Source organism: Salarias fasciatus, chromosome 22 (genome assembly GCF_902148845.1).
Source record: "Salarias fasciatus chromosome 22, fSalaFa1.1, whole genome shotgun sequence".
Taxonomy (NCBI): Eukaryota; Metazoa; Chordata; class Actinopteri; order Blenniiformes; family Blenniidae; genus Salarias; species Salarias fasciatus.
This window is the reverse complement of record NC_043765.1, coordinates 9,043,347-9,064,647: the sequence shown is the minus strand read 5'-3', so window position 1 is coordinate 9,064,647 and position 21,301 is coordinate 9,043,347. Positions and strand designations below refer to the sequence as shown.

Sequence of the window (21,301 nt, the reverse complement as noted above, 5' to 3'; positions counted from 1 at the left end):
GACCAGAACCTGGTGCCAAACCGACTGTGTCAAGAGAAGAAGCAAAAAAGCAACCCAACAATGAAACCACACATCTTCTAACCTTCATGTCATTAACTTGCTTTTAATATCTGATTTATCGTCAAGGTTATTTTTTTTTTCGCCTCTGAAACCCTCAAATACATCAAAACATCCCATCAAAGCCACATTTAAGCTCATCAAAACAATGTTCTATTACTTCTCAGTGTATGCTGCTGTCTGCACTAAAACTGCATAATTTTTCATCCTGGAGACGATTATCAGTGCATTATTGGTTCAAAGTGCTTTATAACCACATCTTGCAGCTCGTGGCTCGCTTGTGAGTAACAGAGGAGGCGTGTGGCGAGAAGCGATAACTCCTTCGCGCTTCCAACGTTTTTGAGGCTTCAGCAGGACGCCGTTTGACTGACAGGCAACACAAGCCACGTCTAACCTGATAAATATCCTCCCTACGTCCCCCCCCCCCACCACACACCACCGCTGCTGCTGCCGCTGCGCTATCTGTAAGGCTCGGAGATATTCCGTCGTCTCAGTCTGCGCTGTGAAACACTGTTGACACTTTGCCTATCTCCTTCTTCCAGTCGCTCATGTGAGAGAGGCCTCTCACTCTGTGTCGTCCTCTGTTTTCTTCCGTACGTGGCACTGGATTCTCCCGCTCCCATCATCCCGACAGTCCCCCCCTCCCCCACCCCTCCTTTATTTCCCCCCAGTGACCTCTTCCTTTTAATCTACTGAAAACATGCAAGTTAAAACTTTTCGCTATTGGTACATTCTTTGTGGAAGGAGCTCTCTGAACATCGCCTGAAGCCATACTGAACACCAGCCATACAGACACTCCTCGCTCCTCACAGATTCCTCCAACAAAGTGATCTTCACTCGCATTCAGGGAGTTAACCACTCGTGACAAACCCCTCCTCCTAGATTTCACACATTCGGATGACCGACCGGCTTTTTCTGTCAGATTTATGTCCGGCCGGCCGCGGTGCCAGCGTGGCCTTGACTGTGAGGAGTTGGCCGTCGTCGCCCCGTCCTACACTGTGTTGACGGATGAATCCGGACATTTTCATGTCTGTTCTGTGGGCAGAACCTCGCTGCCCTGCTCGCACCGGGCCCAAGCCCTCCTTCGTTCTCTTCTGCTGGGCTAAGCTAAATTCAGAGCAAAGACACTCACAAAAGGGTACCGGACGCACTTAGATCCTTTTTCTAAAATAATAGTCTCTTCCTGTAAATTTGCCGACTGCCCATTGCCGTTGATCACTCTTTTATGAATGCCTTGACATCCTCGTTGATTTCTGATGCTGCTTTAGTTTGTCATTCAGCAGCAACTTTACTCACAGCCTGTGATTTTCAGATTCTCTGCTAAACTATTGTTTACACCAAAATTTCACGCATATTGACCTTTACTGATTCCCTAAAATTCTCTAGAATTTGTTTATTGGGCAAATTGTGAGCATGACGTTGTAATAGTCACAGCTTGTGCCAAAATTTAAACCGACTTCCTCTCAGTTTGCTCACCAAACAAAGCTGAGACCTCTGAAGCTGCCAACACTGTTGTTTACACACACTAGATCCACGCTGCTCCGTATTTTTGACTTAAAGAAACATTTAGTTTCCCTGTACGATTTCCTCCACATGGGCTCACAACAGAAGTGCCAGATTTGGAGATTTCATCCAGCATCTGTTTGAAGCTCATCAACCGTGAAATACGAAGTTTACATACAGCGCTCAGTGTTTACAGACTCCAGTTTCATTGCAGTTTCTTACCTGACTCTTGTGCCATACACAGCTCTTAGACCACTCTTTTTGGAATTAGGAGTTTACAGTTTCCTCATGCATTTTGTTTACATGAACTTTTTAAATACTGCCTCTTTCAACACATTTTGGCCAGTGGACTGTAAAATTTAGCCTGACCAAAATCAATATCCAATACCTGCTGCCATAAAGCAAGTCCATATTGCTCTGCTATCATTACTGGTTGCTGTTTTCATTTTGAATCGATTATTCCAGACCTACAGCCATTGTGCAGGCAGTTTGTATAGGGCCTAAAAACTCGAAAGACCTCAATGTTTACAAAAGCTGCTTATGGGAAAGATTTGTGCACAGAGAGAAAGACATGTTTACATTCAGATGAAGGAGTGAAATGCCAAACGCGTTGATACATCGCCTGAACTGAACTGGAAGACGACCCCTCTGCGCCTGTGCAACATCTACGGAACAAAAAGGGAAGAACTCATCAAACTTTTCCTACCGAAGGTTTTTATAATTCCAAACAGAAGGAAGCTGAACATTTACAGCTGCTTTGGGAACTCCTTTTTTATATATACATCTTGAGAACTCTGTGATAACACTATGGCACGTTGGATTTCAGTGGGGATGCTTTCTTTGTCCCTGGTTCTCTTGCTTTTCTCCTGCCTGGCGGTTTCCACTGTAACCATCACCACAGAGCGGCGTGCCGTGGACGGCGACGTCAGGGACTCTGAGCAGTGGCAGAGGCTCTGCTGCAGCCGGTAAAGCCAGCGCCACTCTGCTCCTCCTGACTGGCTACAAGTCGGCGCCGGTGCCTGCTGGGCCCAAAGTGGCACCGAAAGCAGCCGAGGTAGAAGATGGAGACGATCACCCGGAAATGGCCGAACTGCCCCCGAAGCCCCTTCCCCAGACCATGTTGCCAAGAAACATGACGGCCGACGCCCTGAAGCCCCCGCTCGGCGCCGCCCAGGTGGCTCCGCCCCCCCCAGCTGGTGGACGTGGACGTGCAGGTACCAGCAGAACATTTACTACTTTGAAGAGGCTTTCATAGAAACATCATTTGTGCATGTGTGTGACATTTCTGTGTCTTAGTGCCAATATAAATGTGTGTGTACTTAGATGCGTGAAAAATGATCTGTTTGTGCACATTTAATTTGGATTATGTGAAACAAATGTGTGCAAGATCTAATTTGTGAACGTCGAACATGTTTGCTTGTACGCACTAAGACTCCTGTGCCTTTAAAGACCTTGAACGTCTCCGTCTTCACCCCACCTGAAGCATCTCTCTCTCTCTCTCTCTCTCTCTCTCTCTCTCTCTCTCTCTCTCTCTCTCTCTCTCTCTCTCTCTCTCTCTCTGCATTGTCTTACTGTGCTGGCCTCATAGCAACACTGCAGTAGTGCCCCGTGATTTAAAGATAAACATTGCACGACCTGCATTTTGATCATTCTCGATTTTCGTTCACACTCTTTCAACGTCACGTTTCAAACTGCTGACCACAACCCAGAGAGTTAACCTGCCAGTCAAGAGTAAAGCCTGAGAAAAGCAGCAGCAGTCCACAAAATGACACTGCAGACACATAATTTACATTCTGCACATGATTATGCCCCATGTTTTCTCCTCTTTTGAATTCCCCACTGATTATTTTGAGTCTTGAAGTCAATCAAAGTAATGCGACATGCTCCTGAGTTTAATATGGAATACGTGGGCAGGTTTGTTTATGTGAGGCATTTAAATGATGTTTATGGAATTTAATTGGATTGTGAGAAAGTGGGAGAAGCTGAGTGATTCTAGCACACAGTATGAAGACGCAGCATGAAGCTGTAGGACTGCTCGCCTCCACACACACCTACCTCATGCATCGCTGCACCAGGCGCAGGAGGATGTGTTTTAAATTAATAAATGAGGCTTGAATACGTTCTTTAAAGTGTAAAGAAGCCATATGACTCCTGCTATTACACTGCTCAGCGAACTAACCGTCAATAACAGGTTTGGACAGGATATTAGGAGATTCATCAAGAAGATTGATCACTTTGCATCAAGAAGAGACAGAAAGATTGATGGTTGTCAGTGATACAACCTTTAGAAGAAGAGAAATGGAATAAGGAAACATTTTTATTTATATTTTCAGCGTACAAGACAGAAACGGTTTCAACAGGGATGTAATCTTTGAAATTGGAATGTTCCATTTAGCCTTCAACGAAAGGTAAAAATCACAAAGCCTGCCGATACTGGAGCAGCTTTCAGGTAAAGCTGCAAGTTTAAAGAAAAAACTATCCTTCTGCTATATATATGTATATATAATAGGTGGACATAGATGCCAGATTCCTGGATCAGGAGCTGTGGCTGTTTCATATCACCGATTTATGTGTGTCCATGTAACGTCTTAATCACACTGGATGCCATAAAAATGAGGCACATCATGATTCTCCCTGCAGCTCTGATCTCCAGCTCACTGAGGCTCGTGTTTTGCACTGAGAGGCGTCTTGCTGTTGCTAGGCAACATACAATCAGCTCTAAATCAGTTGTGTGTTGGCGAACTACGCACGCACACACACACGCACCACAACTCTTAGCAGTGGAAAATAGCATTAACTGTGACCAACGGCACAGAAACTTGAACATTTCTAACGAGTGTTCCCTGAAACTTGCCTCTTTTTGACTGATCTATTTCTGTGTACAAACATCACATTTTCCTCAGCTTGGCTGTGCATTATTAGGTGGATCAGGCCGAACCCTGCAGCCTGCAGAGATAATACTACAGTGACCAAAAGTCTTCTTGATGTTTTTGATCTTTTTACAGTTTTCTTTTCTTTAGCCACTGTTTTTCCATTTTCTTTTTGAAAGCTATTTCTTCTATTCATTTTGTCCCAATGTGCCAGTGATTCATGTTGTTTTGTGTTTTCTGTTATGTTTAATTGTTTCTTGAAGTGATGCTTTTGATTAAGAAGGGTGTTATATTGGTTCTTTGCATCAAGATCTAGAAAATGAAATTGGTTCCTGTGGAACCCAGGCTTGGGTTGTCGTGCCCAGACTTCAAACCTCCCCACCTTTGCTCCTCAGGGGTTACTTTGACGTGATGGGTCACTTCGACAGCACGTTCAACTGCTCCCAGGGCAGCTACATCTACTGCTGCGGCACCTGCCACTACCGGTTCTGCTGCGAGCACCAGAGGAACCGACTGGACCAGGACGCCTGCAACAACTACAACTCCCCCGTGTGGGCCGACCCCCAGGTGCCCGTGACCGTGCCCGCCGGCAAGAAGCACGTCCCCGATTTCGAGACACTGGAGCAGCAGAACAACAGGTGAGAGAGTGACTGAGCGAAATCCTGCCATTGCTCTCTACCTTTAAGGTCATACTTGGATGTACGCTGTGTTCTGCAATAATGCTGCTTATCCTGAAGTGAAATAGAATTTGTTTCTAAAGAGCTTTTCGAATGAATCATATAGCTTCAGTATCATTTAATGGTTACACTGCACATATTCAGATCTGATTTAACTCTACATGTGTTTATCTTTTGCTATAATAGATGCAGAGAAAATGCTTTGAAACTAAATGTCTGTCTTGTACACAGAAGTGACTGAAGGGCACAATTTAACAGAATGTAAACGGGCCCGGACGCGTCGCCGCTTGTTTTTCTTTACCGTTGTGTTGAGGAGCTGATGTGGTACTCTTGTGAAAGCAGCACGGCTTACGTGATCGGAGGGGTGATCTCCTTCACGCTGGTGGTGGCGGTGGGCGTCAGGATCGCCTTCAGCAAGGTGGCGCGTCGACCCCGCAACAGAGACATCAACATGCCCAGGTGAGACCGCGGCAGGGCCGTTTGGCTGTCTGCAGAGGCTGGGATGTGAAATTCACGCAGGGAGATGATTGGCAGCAACCTTTGCAGATTAACTATGAATTTCTCCAACTTTTGAGTGTGAGGCATCAGTTCATTGCTGTTAACTGTGGTATAGTTGGAGTATTTCCGAAAAACAACACTAAATGTGTGACTGTTTAGTCATTCTACAGCTTGTGGCTCACACTCTTTACCTTTTATTCATCAGGATGTGTTAAGAGTGGTTTGTGAGGTATTACTGAGATACAACTAACCCTCATTTAAATAGACTATTGCTATCAAACTAACGGACCTTAAACACGTCTTTTAATTAAAAGATTCAGTTCTGCACCTTGAAAGCAGTCAGGATAAAAACATGGGTGTGTTATAAGAAATACAAGACTTGTCTTGTCAATATCAGTGAAAGTTTTGATGCTATCAAAACTGTCATTCTATGCATTTTTAATGTATTTATTTTCAACATTTATTTTCAACTGCAGAAATGCCAGCCTCTCTGTTGGAAGCAAATTTCAAATTTTCTGCTTTTCAGTGGCTTTCTGTGTATCATATATTGGTAAAAGCAAAGTCTGAATCTGCCATCAGAAAGAGGTTCATGCTGTTTAACTTAGAAAACACATGTTGCAGCAGCTTAAGAACAGTCTGTAGCTGAACATGTAAAATCAAAAATTCGATTTGCGTGCTCGGTATGTATACTGACAATATGAGGTCACAATTACATGCTGACTTATCTTTTTTCAAAAGTTAAATTAGTTATGAAATTGAAACCCAAGATGGCCTATGACAGAAGTATTTATTGCCACCATTCTCAAATGTTCCTGTTTCATCCTTCTATTTATTACCTCTTCTCCCTGAATGGCCTCCACCCGCCCTCCGCTGGGTCAGGTCTCTGGTGGATATCTTGCGCCACCAGTCGAGCCCTGTGCAGCAGGGCGAGAGGAACAACACCACGGTGCTGACCACCACCACCTCGGACGGACGCACATCTAAAAACCTCTACACCCCCATCCTGCAGAGCAAAGACAACCGCAGTAAGTGAGCCAGACTCACAGCTCTACCTCTCTGCGTGCTGCATTCAGGTGAAAAGAGCATTTGGATCAGGCCGGCTCGCGGCTTCCCCGGTGACACAGTGGTAATTGTCTGTGCTTTTATTCAAATCACACTCTAATCTCAGTATCAGTAATGCACTTCACACTTCAGGTAGAATATTTGTTGTGACTGAACTGTTGGCAGAAGCTTTACAGAAAGCACATCATAATCTCTGCGGGCTTTTGTTTTAAAATGATACAATGTGCGTTCAGTCATTCACAGGAGCCTGCGTCTAACAATGTTTTTAATTCAGCTGTTCTGGGTTTAGCAGCACTGCAGCTTAAGACAAATGATTTACTTCTGCAGTTTATTCAGGGTGCGATTTGCTGCCAAGGATTGAAGAGTGGTATACATTACATACCACATACATGAGCAGACATGAATTTCCAATCAGAAAATCTCCCAAATCCAGAATTTCACAATGAAATCTTCTTCGTAACGTTTACGTTACATTCCGTTTCTAAACTCCTCTTATTCATTTTTTACCGTGATGCTCTTATAGAAATGAGAGCATGCTGGGAAAACAGCTATCATCCCCTGGTGGAAACATCCACTGGTTTCAATTTTGCATCCCGAATTTATCCCATTGACAAACTTTTACTGTTTACATATTTTAAAATGAGAAAAATAAGTATTGAAGTAAATAGAAAATTTGTTTCAAGTTTTGAAGCTGTGGATTTTGTTTGATGATACAATGTCATGAATTGAGTTGGCAGGAAGCTGTAGTTAAAAGAGTTCTCGTGTTTATTTATTTAACAAGAACCAGACATGAATACTGGGATACTTAAATGTCTCATCACCTCAATAAAACATAACTTGAGTTGTAAAAGCTAATAAGTAAATCAACTGAGCACAGAAAGCAAGAACATTTGTGTTTGATGGATTATTTCTTTGTAACATTCATATATGATTGGGAAAATGGTTCATTTTCTTTTTTAAATGGTGCCATATTTGTGAGGAACATGCGTTTGTAGGTTGAGCAGCAGAGCTGAAGAAGTGGGATGTGCTCATGAAAAACTTAGCACATCTTTCTCTGACAACATTAAATTACAATGAAAATGAAGCATCACTCACGTTTCGTCGTCTCAGTGGAGATCAGAGAGGAGGTGAATGTTTTTGCTTTTCTTGTTCTGATTCCCGTTCACATGTTTGCAGTGAAAACACATAAATACTGCATTTCTCTCTTTGCCCTGTGCTTCGTCTCCCTGTCGCTCTGTCTCTAACAAGCTGTTTTCCCTCAGTCTCTCCAGGATTTCACCGCGTGGACATTTTTCTCAAATTTAATTGAGCTTTTTATGATTCTTCTTTGTACTTTAGTGCTTTTTATGACTCATGCATTGCATTAGGAGTAATGCCACTTTAAATGCAAAAGGAGTCATATTGTCCTTTTTATTTTCTGTCAGAGTTCAGGAACAAAACCTGCATCTGTATTTCTTTAGATGGGTTATCTCTTTATAGTGTGCCAAGAGTGAGATCTGCGGCTTTCATTTCATGCACATGTATATGAATAAAAATCTTTTATGTATTCATACACACAGGTCTGATAACAGGGGAAGCCAGTGTTTGTTTGGGCTGCTGATGCTGATCACAGCGAGTCTAAAATCTGACTAATGATACGGCAACTCGCAGTCAAACATCTTCAGGATGCTGCCAGGAAGACTGAGCGAGTTGAGAATGTATCGGATTAATGAGGTTTCCTTTTCCTCTAGTTAATAGGAGTTTAGTAAAATAACAACAGAGACATTCCTACTTACAGTAACGCTAATCTAATAGTCATTCTCATTATTTTAAACTGTAGCGGCGTTACTCCACACTGTCTGAGCCTCATGTTGGTTTTCCATTTAATTACCATCATGAAATGAAAACTAAATTTGATGTTGATTGAAGTTTTTACCTGTTTATGAAATTCTTTACGTGATGAACGGGGTTTAACATGCCTCAATATTCCAAAAATGAAACCAGTTAGCTTGTAATGTCCATCCTCTTTAGAGCATTGACTCTTTTCAAGCAGGTGAACAAGTATTTGTTGTCATTATCTGTTTGATTTGATTAAAAGTTGACATTAGATGAAGTATTAGAGAAATTCCTAGATCTAATTCCTGGAGGGACTGTCTTTTCTCTCGACTGTCCTGTCTCTTCCACTGTCTCTCCTCCCTCTCCCTTCTCTTTATTGACACAAATGCTGACTCGGCACACGCCTCCTGTGTCTCTCGAGTGGTTGTCCATCAGTTTGTCGGCTCTGCTCTCTTCCAGGCTGGGAACTTGCACCACCATTTTAACCAGCAGGGGTCTGCTCCAGCCCCAAACACTCTGCTACCATCGGTAAGCCTCATGGTCAGCAGCACGGTGGCGCGGCGGCGGCGGTGGTGACGGCGGGCGCCGGCCGGTCTCCCGGCTCGAACACCGCACTGTCTGTCTGTCTTGATGTCAGTATGACGGCCTCTTGTGCTCTTCACCAAGCTGTGCTGAATGTCAACACTTCCTTGTGGCGCACACTTCGTTTGTGCTTTGAGTGCACGTCACACCTTTATCAGACACACTCTCCTTGTCACGTGGTCGTGTTTGAACTCGACACAATCTATGAGGATAACATAGCAGCAGAAGGACTTGTGTGTGTGCAGAGTTGTATATTTATATATATTTGTGTATTTCTATTTCTGTGTGTGTCTGTAATGATATTTGTGTGTCAATTAAACATCTCTGCAAGCACAGATTTTTATGTGTGCGGAATAATGGTGTGTGTGTGTGTGATTAGATTTGTGCGTGCCTATAGGACCTGTAAATGTCTCTGTCTTCACCTCCTTCTGCGACTCGGAGACTGGTGCTTAACTGGAGTGGTAATTCTCATGATTCGAGACTCACAGGCCTAGTTTTCTGAAGTCCCAGTGGAGATCTGTGTGTAACTACACACAGTCTGGGCTGGCAGGCTCACTCTGCACGTCGTTCAGTCTGCATTGTGTCTCTTTGCTATGCAGCCTTCTAATTACAACTTTTCAAACTTAAAAAAAAAAAAAATCAGATGTAGCTCAGCCCGCAATGCACCGTCGAAAAACTCATTGATCGAAGACATTTATAGGTCTTTGTAGGCATGCATTTTCAGAGTGTACACACACAAATTGTGACACACAACTCTCCATATGCACGAGTCCGTCCGCTGCCATATTAGCCCCAATACACATCTTTCATAAAGAGCTTCCAGTTGTCTGGCCTGCCCTTTGCCTAATGCTAGTCTGCCCCTCCTCTCCTTCTCCCACCACAAGCCTGCTGCCAGTTGTGCTCGTCGTCCTTCTTCTCTCTATATGTAAGCCAGTGATGTGTAAGTGTGCTTCCAGCTGACACTCAACACACAAAGCAGGTCGAGATCACTGCTCCTCCCTGAGTCTGTTTTCCCGGGCTTCACACCAAGGAAACAAAAAGCAATGCTAGCACGAGTGATTATTTCACTGAGAACAAGCCCATCAATGCTGCAGGTCCAGGAATTCTCAGTCTGTACATTCTTGTTGAGGTGCATCTAACATGCCTGAAACAGGATTCTGGATCAGTTGCCATGAAGAGATGATGATGATGATGATGATGATGAGGATGGTGATGATGATAAGAGATGAGCATGATTCCATTGAACATTTTAGGCTGTTTCAGTGCCTGTTATTCCGAGCCATTACACCTACACGTGTCCCTCGCTGGAATGAATTACACAAGAAGGCAGCTGTACAGATAAATCCAGGTCACGATAAAGCACAAGTTATGTGTAGGCAAAATACTGTCATCTTTAGAAGCAAAATTATACAGATTTTCAAGCTCAACTGTGTATTTGCTTCATTTTGTTGTAAAGAGTAAATACAGCTCATACAGTGTTATCAGGTTAATTTACAGTGAAGGTTAATATATTATGGAGAGAGGAATGTTAACCACATGATCACATCTAAAGCTCACTGACGAAAGTTTTCACATTCCTAATCTGAAGTGATGAAGAACTTTTTTTGATCAATTTTTCACCCACAAACCTTAAAGATATACAACCAGGCCAAACGGCTGTATTAGCTCATTTGTTCTCCAGACTGCTTCTCTTGTAATACAGTATTAAATAGCTAATTTGCTTCTCTCAAATAACTTCTTTATTAAATTAAGTTGTTTTTGTACTATCATTTATCATCAGGTGCTTTATTTGCAATTATGTTCATTTATACGGAAAAAAGACTAATGAAAGCAGAAATGGATGTCCTTGTGCATGTTAATACACAGTTACACATCTGTATGAATAGAAGTGGCCATACACACGCACATGCTTTGTTTTTGTGCCCTTGTGGGGAAACAGCATTGCCTTGTATTCGTTACCTGCAGATGTTCTCTAAACTCAGCTCAGTCTGACCTTGTAACATGTTTTCACTCAAAAATGTAACGATTTTCCTGATGGGGGACTCCCGACTGTTGAGCTCACAACGCCAAATGTCCATGATGTGAGTGTGTAAACAGGTTCAAGTCCCCACAACAGTCATAAATACACTTACACAGAGAGAGCAAGGGAGAGAGAGTCATTCTTGACATTTTAGGTTATGATGGTAAGATTTTAGCCTTTTATCGTGCCCTTGTGTGCGGAGGTTTTTTTTTTTTTTTTTTTTTTCCCCCGTCCTGACTCTTTCTGCATTAGATAAAGTCAACCGCTTCCTGCGAGGATACAAGAACAGAACACTCCATCTCTCTGAGTCACACACTCAGCACGCACTGAGCAAAGTTCACTTTTTTCCAGGACACCATTACCAAACCTCTCTGTCAGCCACCGTAGGTGTTCCTAAAGAAAAAAAACAAAAAAAAATCAATGACCTCTCACTCATGGAAATCACCAGGCTAAATCTGCATGCTGGCAAACAAAAAGACAAAAGACCTGTGCATTTTTTTTGAGTGTATTTCAACCCCCCTCCCCCAAGCCTTAATCGTGCTCACTTCCTGCTCTGAAAAGCGTATGATCTCAGAGCTAGCATTGCTTTTTCACGGTACAGAAGTCAATGTGATGTGTGTTCCCTGGGTGGCACTTAAACAGGGACGTCATTGGCCATTATTGCCCCATTAATGTCAGCGGTCAGTGACCAGTATATGTCCAGCAGTTATCTTAACAAGATCCCAGCCCATAACCATGACCACCCAGAGCGGACGCAGCCACTGACCGTGTCACTCAGATAAAGGAAGCAACCGCAAACGGCCACAGTTATGCAAACTGTATGGCAGCTTTAGGTTATCTATTTATTTATTTTAACATTTTCTTGCATCCCTCTGCTGACATCCACCCCTCTCCTTCTCGGGGCGACAACAGTGATCCAGCAATGGCAGCATGTGTTTGTTGACTCCACGTTCTTGTGCCTGTTCCCATGTTCCGAACCGGCACATGTCAGGTGACCGCTCCGTGTGCACCTACATGCCCGGATCGTTCAGAGTGCCGTCTGTGTGATGTTCGGCCAATATGATGTACCTTGTGATATGCAACTGTTAGGAGTATACTTGTTGCAAAACAGACGCCCCTGCCCCTCCCCCCACCGCTAATCTTACATAAGGCAAATCATTTTTATGTGTATCGATCGATGTGCTGCTTTTTTGCACTTAGCATAAACGTGAATGTGTGTATGGAGGAAGCTATCAGTGTGTTTCTATGTATTTACATGTGGCTGATGTGTTTGTGTGAGAGCCTCGACCAAACAGCACACAGTGGTATTTATAGCCGGTAGCCATGGAGCTCAGAGACATTAACTGTCTTTACAGATAATTAACCAACTCGCATATTCTTCTGTTGTTCTCCGGTCTTTTCCTCCTGCTTATTCTCTTTAATTATTCATTTATCTTTATTTACATATTTACTCTTGAAATACATGACAAACCAATAATTTTTCCATCCTCATCACCTCTTATGTTTTCCTTCATCTCTTTATTTTTTCTGTTGGAACTCCTTCCTTTGTATTTTATTTCCATGCCCTTCTGCCTTCCTTCTTCACTATCTCCTGTTCATCTGTCTTCATATCCTTCTCTCCAGAGCGTGGGACCCCGCATGAACAACACCCCGCAGCTCTCCTCCGGTCCCAAACTGATTTCCAGCAGCAGCAAAGGTCCTGGAGGGGTCGGCGTGGAGGCGGCGGCATCATGGGAGGGGGCATGAGACACAACAGCAGCCAACCGTCGTTCTCGCACCTCCTTCCACAACCTGGCCCAGCTGCCGCCGTCCTACGAGGCCGCCATGAAGCCCGAGATCAGCCGCTACAGCTCCCTGAAGAGGCTGGGTGAGTCCAGAAACATGGCGGAAGTGAAGCAAGTGGAGGCAGAGATGACGGGGAGGAGATGGGACTAAATTCAGCTGAGGTGACCCTCCAGCCTGAGGAGCGTGCGGAGGACTGTGGGTACAAGATGTACTGCCTGGTCTAAAATTTAAATGGAATCATCTTGTAATGCAAAGAGAGGGCTAAACTGTAATCACCCTTAATAATCAATGATGTTACATCTTCAGGTCAAAAAACTCATTCCATATCTATTTCAAAATGTAAAGTAGTGCTGACATCTCTCATATGTGGAGAGTAAAACATTAAATCTAAACTCAAGCACAATTTCTTCAAACTGACGTTGGGTTGATGGTGTGACTTTCTGGTTTATCACACTAAAAGACACAGTTGATCTGAAAGTCTTCAACTTGAGACAGGTGCTGGTTCAAGCTGTGTTTTTTTTGGATATTTTTTTTATGTCATTTTAATTTGTTAATAGCATTTCATTGTTTGCTATATGGAGGTATCCAAACTCTTCGGTTTCGCATCCCTTCGCTCAACACCCAGAGCTTTAAGAATGGAAATGCGAGTACCAGAACTGGACAACAGGTGTCTAAACGGGTGATCTAAACATGACTGGGATAGCCTGATTGGCTTACCTGGAAAAATCACAATCACCTTGATGCAGTGTGAGAATAAGGCAGTGCGATGCTTTGGGCGGTCTTCTGCTGCTGGAAGCCTCGGGTCTTGACATTGGCTTTTACGTTGCAATATCCTTTGTAAGATTGTTGCAGGACCATGCGCCATGCGCATCATTTTTGGCTCATTCGCAGGACGATATGGTGCTGCGACAAAGTAACACCCTGCTGGATCAGGGTTGTTTTGGCATCAGAAAGAGGGGGCTGGTATTGTGCAGGGGGTCATAACTTTTTGGATGATCGCTAGATGGATGCACGCAAACAAACGAAGAGGAAAAAAGAACTGAAAAGGACAGAGGGAAAGTTGAAGGAGATGTGAGCAAAGAGGAGGAAAAAGACGCAAGCCATTTGTATGAATGAGGAGGAAGACGAGGCCGAGAAAGAGCTGAGTGAGCAGATACAGCCTGTAGAGGGAGAAAAGAGATGTTGGGGAAGATAGAGATAGGCAGATAAGCGAAAAGAGTGAAGGAAGGAGGGAGAGAAAAGAGGGGGGGGGACGGAAAGGAGGAGAGATCTGGGAATGGGAGGAGGGAGGAGGGGGTGGGGCGTTGGCCGCCTGGTCCGCAGGGGCCTGGCTGCCTTCGACGGGGGGAGAAAAGACATTTGAGAAGCGGCGGCTGGCAGACTCTCTCTCCCCGCCTGTCTTTACCTCTGTGAAGACTGCAGGAGGGGGGAGGGAGTCGCCTCCGCAGGCTGAGTGATGATGGTTACTACGTGTGTGTGTGTGCGTGTGTGTGTGTGTGTGTGTGGCGGGCTGCACGTAGTGGATGCGGAAGCAATAATGAGATGAAAGCAGAGTCCAGATGAGTCTCTTTATTATTTCGATTTTTATCAAGGGAGAAAACACTTGAGCAGACGGCGCTGTGCGGCGTTTTGGAGGTTTTCTGTCGTCACACACCAGACACTCGGAGACCTTCACCCCTTCTTCCTTTTCATTCTCTCACTCGAACAGCATCGCGCTCAGATTAACCGCAGCCTTCTTGTGTGGTGCGGGATCAGATGACTTTTACGTTTTTGAGCGGCAAATTGAGCTGTAAGAAAATACTCCATTCCCATAATTCACCTCTTTGTTTTTGCTGTCATTTTATTTATTTATTTTTTCTCTGCAGTCGTCACCGTGATTTCTCTCCTTTGTCTCTCCTGCTCATAATTGCACTTTTTCAAATGACTGAGATATGAATTTACAGGCAGCCTGAATGCACACTACCTTTCCCTTTGTGATAAAAATTCTCTTGTATACCCTGGACGAAGTGCCAGGATGTGTTTGTGGGTTCCAGATGAAACCTGCGTTTCCATCAATATTTGAAAAAGTAACATTAACAAAATGTTTTTGGCAAAATCAACTGCAAGACAAAAAAAAAAAAAAAATAGGAAAGCAGGAATTTGGATTTAACATAAGCTGCACAATGTAGTGAAATAATTGTAATTACATGTGAACACAGAATAAAAATAAAATATAAGATAAAAACAGACTTTAGATAAAGAAACGATAGTTATATTTATATCTCATATTGAGTTTTCCCACACCTGTGAGTCAGCGACTGCACCGTTTTGTCCTGTGTTTCCTGGGAAAGGCCCCGTTTTCTTTCTCTGCTTTAGTTAACTACTCAAGATTTTGGAGTAATATTTGGTTTTGTTTTTTTTACATAGAGTTACTACATGCACAACACAATCAGATGCAGTATGCAGAAACTGAAGTTTTACTGCAAAAAACCCTACAAATCCACCACACTGCAAAGAAAAACACCAACGTGAGGTTGTAGCTTTTCTTGGACAGAAAAAACAAAAACGGTTCTATGGTTTACTGATAATATTTGTATCTTGAATTGAATGGTATGAAACAACACTTTGCATCACCGTCTCTATATAATAGTGGTATCAAAATTATATAAAGACCAAACTCACAAGCCTTCCAATATAATGGCAAAAAAAAAATATGTATATATTTTTGTGCCTATTGTTCTTTGGGACTTCTGCAATTTATTTGTTCTTTGAACCTAAATGACTTTCAGGTCATCAGAAATGTTCAGGTACTCCCAATGGACCTCCCACAGTTAATTTTCACAATGTTCTTGATGATTTTCTCTTGTTACATGTGTGAATCTTTGAGCATTTTAATAGTTGCTCTGGCATTTCACTACCACTCAATGTTAAAATTTGGTAATGAAAATGCAGGTTGACAGATAACTTGTCTAAATAAGATAATACATTTTACTGCACGGTTTTACTATTTGCAAAATGCAATATATACCATTATACAGCATCTGATGGTGGTCAAAGTCTTCTGTTTCATGAACATAAGAATTCATACAGTGCAAAGTAATATCTGAACTTGACAAAAGCTGCATCCTGTTTGCAGGTCTCTTGGTAATGAAAATAAAGCAGTAGTCGCTTTTCTTGTTTGCATCATGTTGGGTTTGTTGACAGGTTATTCAAACACGCCCACCTCAGCAGGATGTGGAGGTTGGTTCAAATTAAGCTTTGAGTCAACGAAACAAATGGCCGGTGGAAACATAAATGCATGAATTGAGTCATATTGTTGTTTATGTGTCGGCTGAAGTGCGAGTGTAAAGATCTGTGCTCATGACTGAGGTCAAGAGTTTCTCTATAGCACTTTTTTTTCCTTCTGGCTCAACATGTCTGTAGACAGTGAGTAATTTCCACACTTAGGCAGGTGGTCATTTGTCCATATTTTCACTTTCACTTTTTTTCCTTCAAAAAAGCCAAATATATAATAAGAGATCACCTACTTTGTGCTAATAGCCTGTAAAAATCCCCCGATAAGCCGATACAGACTGAATCGGTGTTGAATTATAGCCGTTCTTCTGTATAAATAATAAAAGCCTTTGCATAATGTTTTTGGTGGAACACCCTGCATAAGAGACTAAAATGTCGTCATTGTAGCATATAAAGAGGGAATTCGGCCTCTCGCCTGCCTCTGTAGAAACCTGGTCCTTTTGATGTAGTTCCCCACACAGCGCTGCAGAAAAGGACACTGATAAAGGCTTCTTTGTCTGCAGTCAGCAGCCAGAGAGAAACCTCCAGATAATTTGGCCTTACCGGAGGGGAGTAAACACAGAGCGAGAGGGAGAGAGAGGGTGAGGACATGAGACAAACGGCAAGAAGAACACGTGAAACGCCTCAAGAGCGGCAGAAGGTAGCAGGGAGGACGAGGAGGAGAAGAAGGGTGGAGACAAAGGAGCAAACAGGAGGCAAAGAGAGCTGAGAGGGAGCGCAGAGAAAGGGCGAGAGGGGAGAAGAGCGCGAGAGAGGTGGCTGGTTAAAGGTCAGGTTTAAATTGGCTCTTGGGGAGCTGCTTCCATGGAAATGCTTTGAAGATTAAAGCGCTCTCGGGCTTCTGAGCAGAAAGCACCAAAAGCACTAATAATGAAACTGGCTAACTGTTTCTGTCGCTCTTCCCCTCCATGGCTTATTTTCTCCCGTCATTTCAGAGCCTCTCGTTCTGCCTCTATTATTATTATGTTTATTTGCTCTCCTTCACATTGTCCTCCTCTTTTCACTCATTCTTTCCAGCTGCTGGTTTCATTCCTTTTCCTTTATGCTTCATTTCTTTTGCGTTTTTGCAGCCCTTTTTCTTTTCTCCATTCCACATTTTGCTTTTGAGGATCAGTGTTTCTTCTTCTTGAGTCCAATTGAGGTAAATATCAAAAAAGGCCAGTTTGAGGTCATTTGATCACAATGAATAATCTTGTGATTCTGGAATTAACCATGTGTTGAAGAGTTCCTTTTTTTTTTCCAAAAACTTTTCAATAGCTTTTTCAAAGAAGCATTTACATCACAATGAGCAGGAAATCACATTCCCATCACACACAACATTAAAAACACCAAATGAGAATATTAAAAAAAAAACTCTGTGATCAGCCATGACTTCTCCACATTCCCTTCAGACATTGTGTTGGGATCCAATTTCTTTTGATTTCTGTTTAATGGTGATAAAATATTAGATTAGGTTTCTTTCAGCAGAAGTCCCTCCAAGTCTTTGAGTTTTTCTGGAGGATTTTTGTGTTTTCCAGGCACTCAGCCACATGTCCCGTGTTATTTCGAAGTCCATCTCTCTCTCTCCCATCTCTGTTTCATTTGTTCGTATTGTCCATCTGTGTTGAAGAGTTCTGAGGCAGAACACTGAACTCCAGGTTGCCCCTGATGGTGTCCGATCGTTTTATCACATTCACTGCTAGAGCATATGCGATGTAATTAATTTTAGCCTCAAATATAACCTCTTGCTTTTTCCATTATCAAAGAGTTTTTCCATTAAACTCTGACGAACACCTAAAATAAAAAAAAGTCAAACCCCGTCCAGAAGAACAGAAGTAAATCACACCTTAGAGACAGATCTTACTCGAGATCTGCTGACACACTTCTGCTGATCCACGGGCAGGAAATAAACCAAGCTACAGTTGAATAGTTTCCTCTGCAACAGGTTTGTCAAAAATAGGGCCCATGGGCCAAACTGGCCTGTAAGAGGCTCCATTCCGGCCAAATCACCCAGCAAATTTAACAGTTCCAAAGAAAACAATGTTTTAGCAGAGTAGAAGCAACGTAGTAGCAGACACAGCACAACACCGAGACTGAAGCTAAGATGTCAGTGATGCTGCTGCTAATGATGCCTCATTGCTGTCAACTGACATTAGCCTCAGAGCCATGCTGTCAGGGTCAGTTTATAAAAACACCCATAATGCAGCAGTTATTGTTGATGATTTTGGATATTTCACCTGTATTTGCATCAGAAGGTTTTATTAGAATTGTCTTTACGTTGTTTTAATGTCAGAGTTTCTGTATCTGTAGGTGGCTTCCATTCCTGCCTCACACCTGAATGCTATGGATTAGGTGCTGACATGTTGTGCATTTCTTCCTCTTCATTTGTTGAATCAGAGAAAGAGCTTGACGAGTACAAACTACCACTCCTCCAAACTCGCGCTCCAACAACGCCCCGCCCTCCTTCCACTCGTCGCAGCACCACCTGCCCATGGGGAGGGGACTACACGCTGGGGTCCAGGGGCACGCGGCCCCTCCACGGCTCCCGCCCCCACCTCCACATCCCGGCCTCCACTCCCAACCCGTACCCGCTGCCCGCCTAGTCGCAGTACACCAACTCCAGCTTCGACCGGCCGCCGCGCCGCGTCCGCTCCCAGGACCAGCTGCTGGCGCTGGGCGAGGGCAACACGCTGTCCCGCCTGTCCAAGAACCAGCAACACCAGTACTACAAAGCCATGATGAGCACCAGCAGGAGCTCCACGTCGCAGACGCTCCGCAGGTGAGGCGGGAGACGAGGGAGATGAGAGACGGGCCGTGATCCGATGAGGCAGGCAGCCGTAGCGCCTGAAATACTAAAAGAGAGAGAAAAGTGAGATCAGAGGAGGCGAAGATGAGAGAAACGCAGAGATTGTGATGATATGAGACGACTTGACACGAATGGAGGTGAGATGAGACAAACTCCATGAAAAAAAGGTTAGAAATACCAAGTGTGGGACAGTTTCATCAAAGTTTTAAAAGTCTGACAAGGTGAAGGTCCTCTGCATTAAATATTGAAAGCAGAGAAGTAAGTTTAAGTACAGAAAGGGGGGGAGGCAATTTTTTTTCTGGGTGTTCTTCTCCTATTTTTACCCTGAAACTGACCCGAAAAGCTGATTTCTGAAACGGGTCAAAGTGACGCAGCAACACTGGACAATGTTTACTTTCTTTTCTTAGGGCAATTTCACATCGAAAGCTGATTTTCTGGCTCAGACTTTCACTTTTATTCCATTACCTTCCTACAAATGATGCTTTTCTCAGTTCATCAGGTGGTTTGAAGTTGATTCATGCACAAGCTGGTGGCAGTGTCGCACACTTGGGAGTTGGTTATTCATTTTCTGGGGTTGGGATCTTTATTTGACAATGAATTAATCCATCTTTTCCTTCAGCTTTTTAATGTTTATTTTTATCTACAATTTATAGTGCATTGCAGTGATCAACAGTTTGATGAGAGAAACTTGGCGTCAGGACAACAAGGCTACTTTTCTAAAGTATTATAGTGGTATTAACATATTATTACATGTTGATTTTATACTGATGCCTAGTTACTCCTTCCATCTTGAATGTTTTCAACATAATTAGATAGATTCTGAAAACAATGATTAGGTCTTTTCTTGATAAAATGAAAAGCTCATCCAACCCGACATGTTGAATAAAGAACGCTCTCCGCTCATTTTCGCCTTGCAGCTGTGAAGATAATCCGATCTGTGGTTTCAGGTCACACGAGCGGCTCCTGGTCTCCCCGGACCGCCTGGAGGACCGGCTGCTGGCCATGGGCCTGGTGATCGGAGGAGGAGGAGACAGAGGAGTGGACAGAGGAGGCAGCGGCATGGTTCCCACCATGGGCCGCCTCAGCCACCACCAGAAGGCCCAGTCGCAGCAGAACATCTGCGTCACGCCGTCCATGGACCGCCACCACATGATCAAGATGAACTCCCACCCCACGTCCGGCCACGAGCACGACCGCGGCCCCCATGCCCGGGATGAGCATGCACGGCGGCTGGGACCCCCACGGCGGCGGCGGAGGAGGGGGGACGGGCGGAGGACACCCCAACGCCCGGCGCATGGCGTTCGCCAGCAAGAGGCAGAACACCATCGAACAGCTGCACTTCCTCCCCGGAGGAGGGCAGGGACTGCGGACTGGGAGCAAGAACGAGGTGACCGTGTGAGCGAGGAAGAGCAAGAGGAAGAGGAAGAGGTGAAGTTGTACAGAAGCCGACGGCTTGAGAGGGAGGCGGCGAGGTGTTTGCGGGACGATGGAGCGGAAGAAAGAGGTTTGATCCCAGCTGGCTCCCTGGCAGGGGCTGACAGCGAGCAGCAGACAGCGCCCCCCCCACCACCCACACCCTGTCATAAAACACAAAGAGGTGGGTGAGCACATAATCTCATAGTGAGTATAGCCAATTGATTCTCTCCCTGTCACTCTGTGTATTGAAAAAAGAGAATATTCAGCCATTCTTTGAAAAGGGAAGACAAACCCCCGTATAAAAGCAAAAAAAAAGACAGTAAAAAAAAAGTCAGTCAGTTTAAAGGCTGCCGGGTATTCGCTGTGACTTTTATTGAAGGATATCCGCTGAGTCAAATTTGTTGAGTTGTCCTTGAGTTTTATTGCGCTGTCCTCCAGGTCCTCGTGTGCTCTGACAGAGATTCATCTGTCTTTGAATCCGCTGTGGATGACGGGAGCGCCGAGGCCGAGGCAGACTGGTCTGCTTGTGTTTGTATTTGTAAAAGTATTTAAAGCCAAACCAGATGCTTTTGTATGCAATTAACCTGATTATCATGATAATGATGACTATAATAATAATAATAATAATATGAATATTACTGAGCCCTGTAGGAGTTTGTGTATACTTAGTTGAAAGCATATTAATCCTTTAGGCAGCCGGGTTGTAACTTCAAGGCTGAACGTGTGATCAGCCCCTCATCTCGTTCCTCCAGCTGTGATCAGACTCAAAGAAAAGCCGCTGGTATGATCCAGCAAGGAACCGTCATCTTCCTTCAAGACGTGATCCTCGATAAAGAATTAAAAAATGAGCCATTTGGGGTTGAAAACAAGACTCAAACGCTCAACACAGAGGCCCGGTCACACCAGTTGTTTCACCGTTTATTAGGAATGAAATCGCAGGAAATTCCCTTGGCCACTT

At 43.9% G+C, this 21,301-nt stretch overlaps 1 protein-coding gene across 1 annotated transcript; it reads left to right on the top strand.

The window, feature by feature from the left end:
* The first annotated feature begins 954 nt into the window (after positions 1-954).
* LOC115409754 (protein shisa-7-like) lies at positions 955-20,417 on the top strand. The gene is given in 13 exon segments (XM_030121029.1): positions 955-1,020; positions 2,462-2,774; positions 4,741-5,068; positions 5,450-5,566; positions 6,485-6,636; positions 8,975-9,010; positions 12,708-12,862; positions 12,864-12,951; positions 18,519-18,539; positions 18,542-18,609; positions 18,611-18,900; positions 19,875-20,120; positions 20,122-20,417. Coding segments are annotated over 13 exon segments (2,085 nt in total). The 3' UTR covers positions 20,327-20,417.
* Positions 20,418-21,301: the final 884 nt, after the last annotated feature.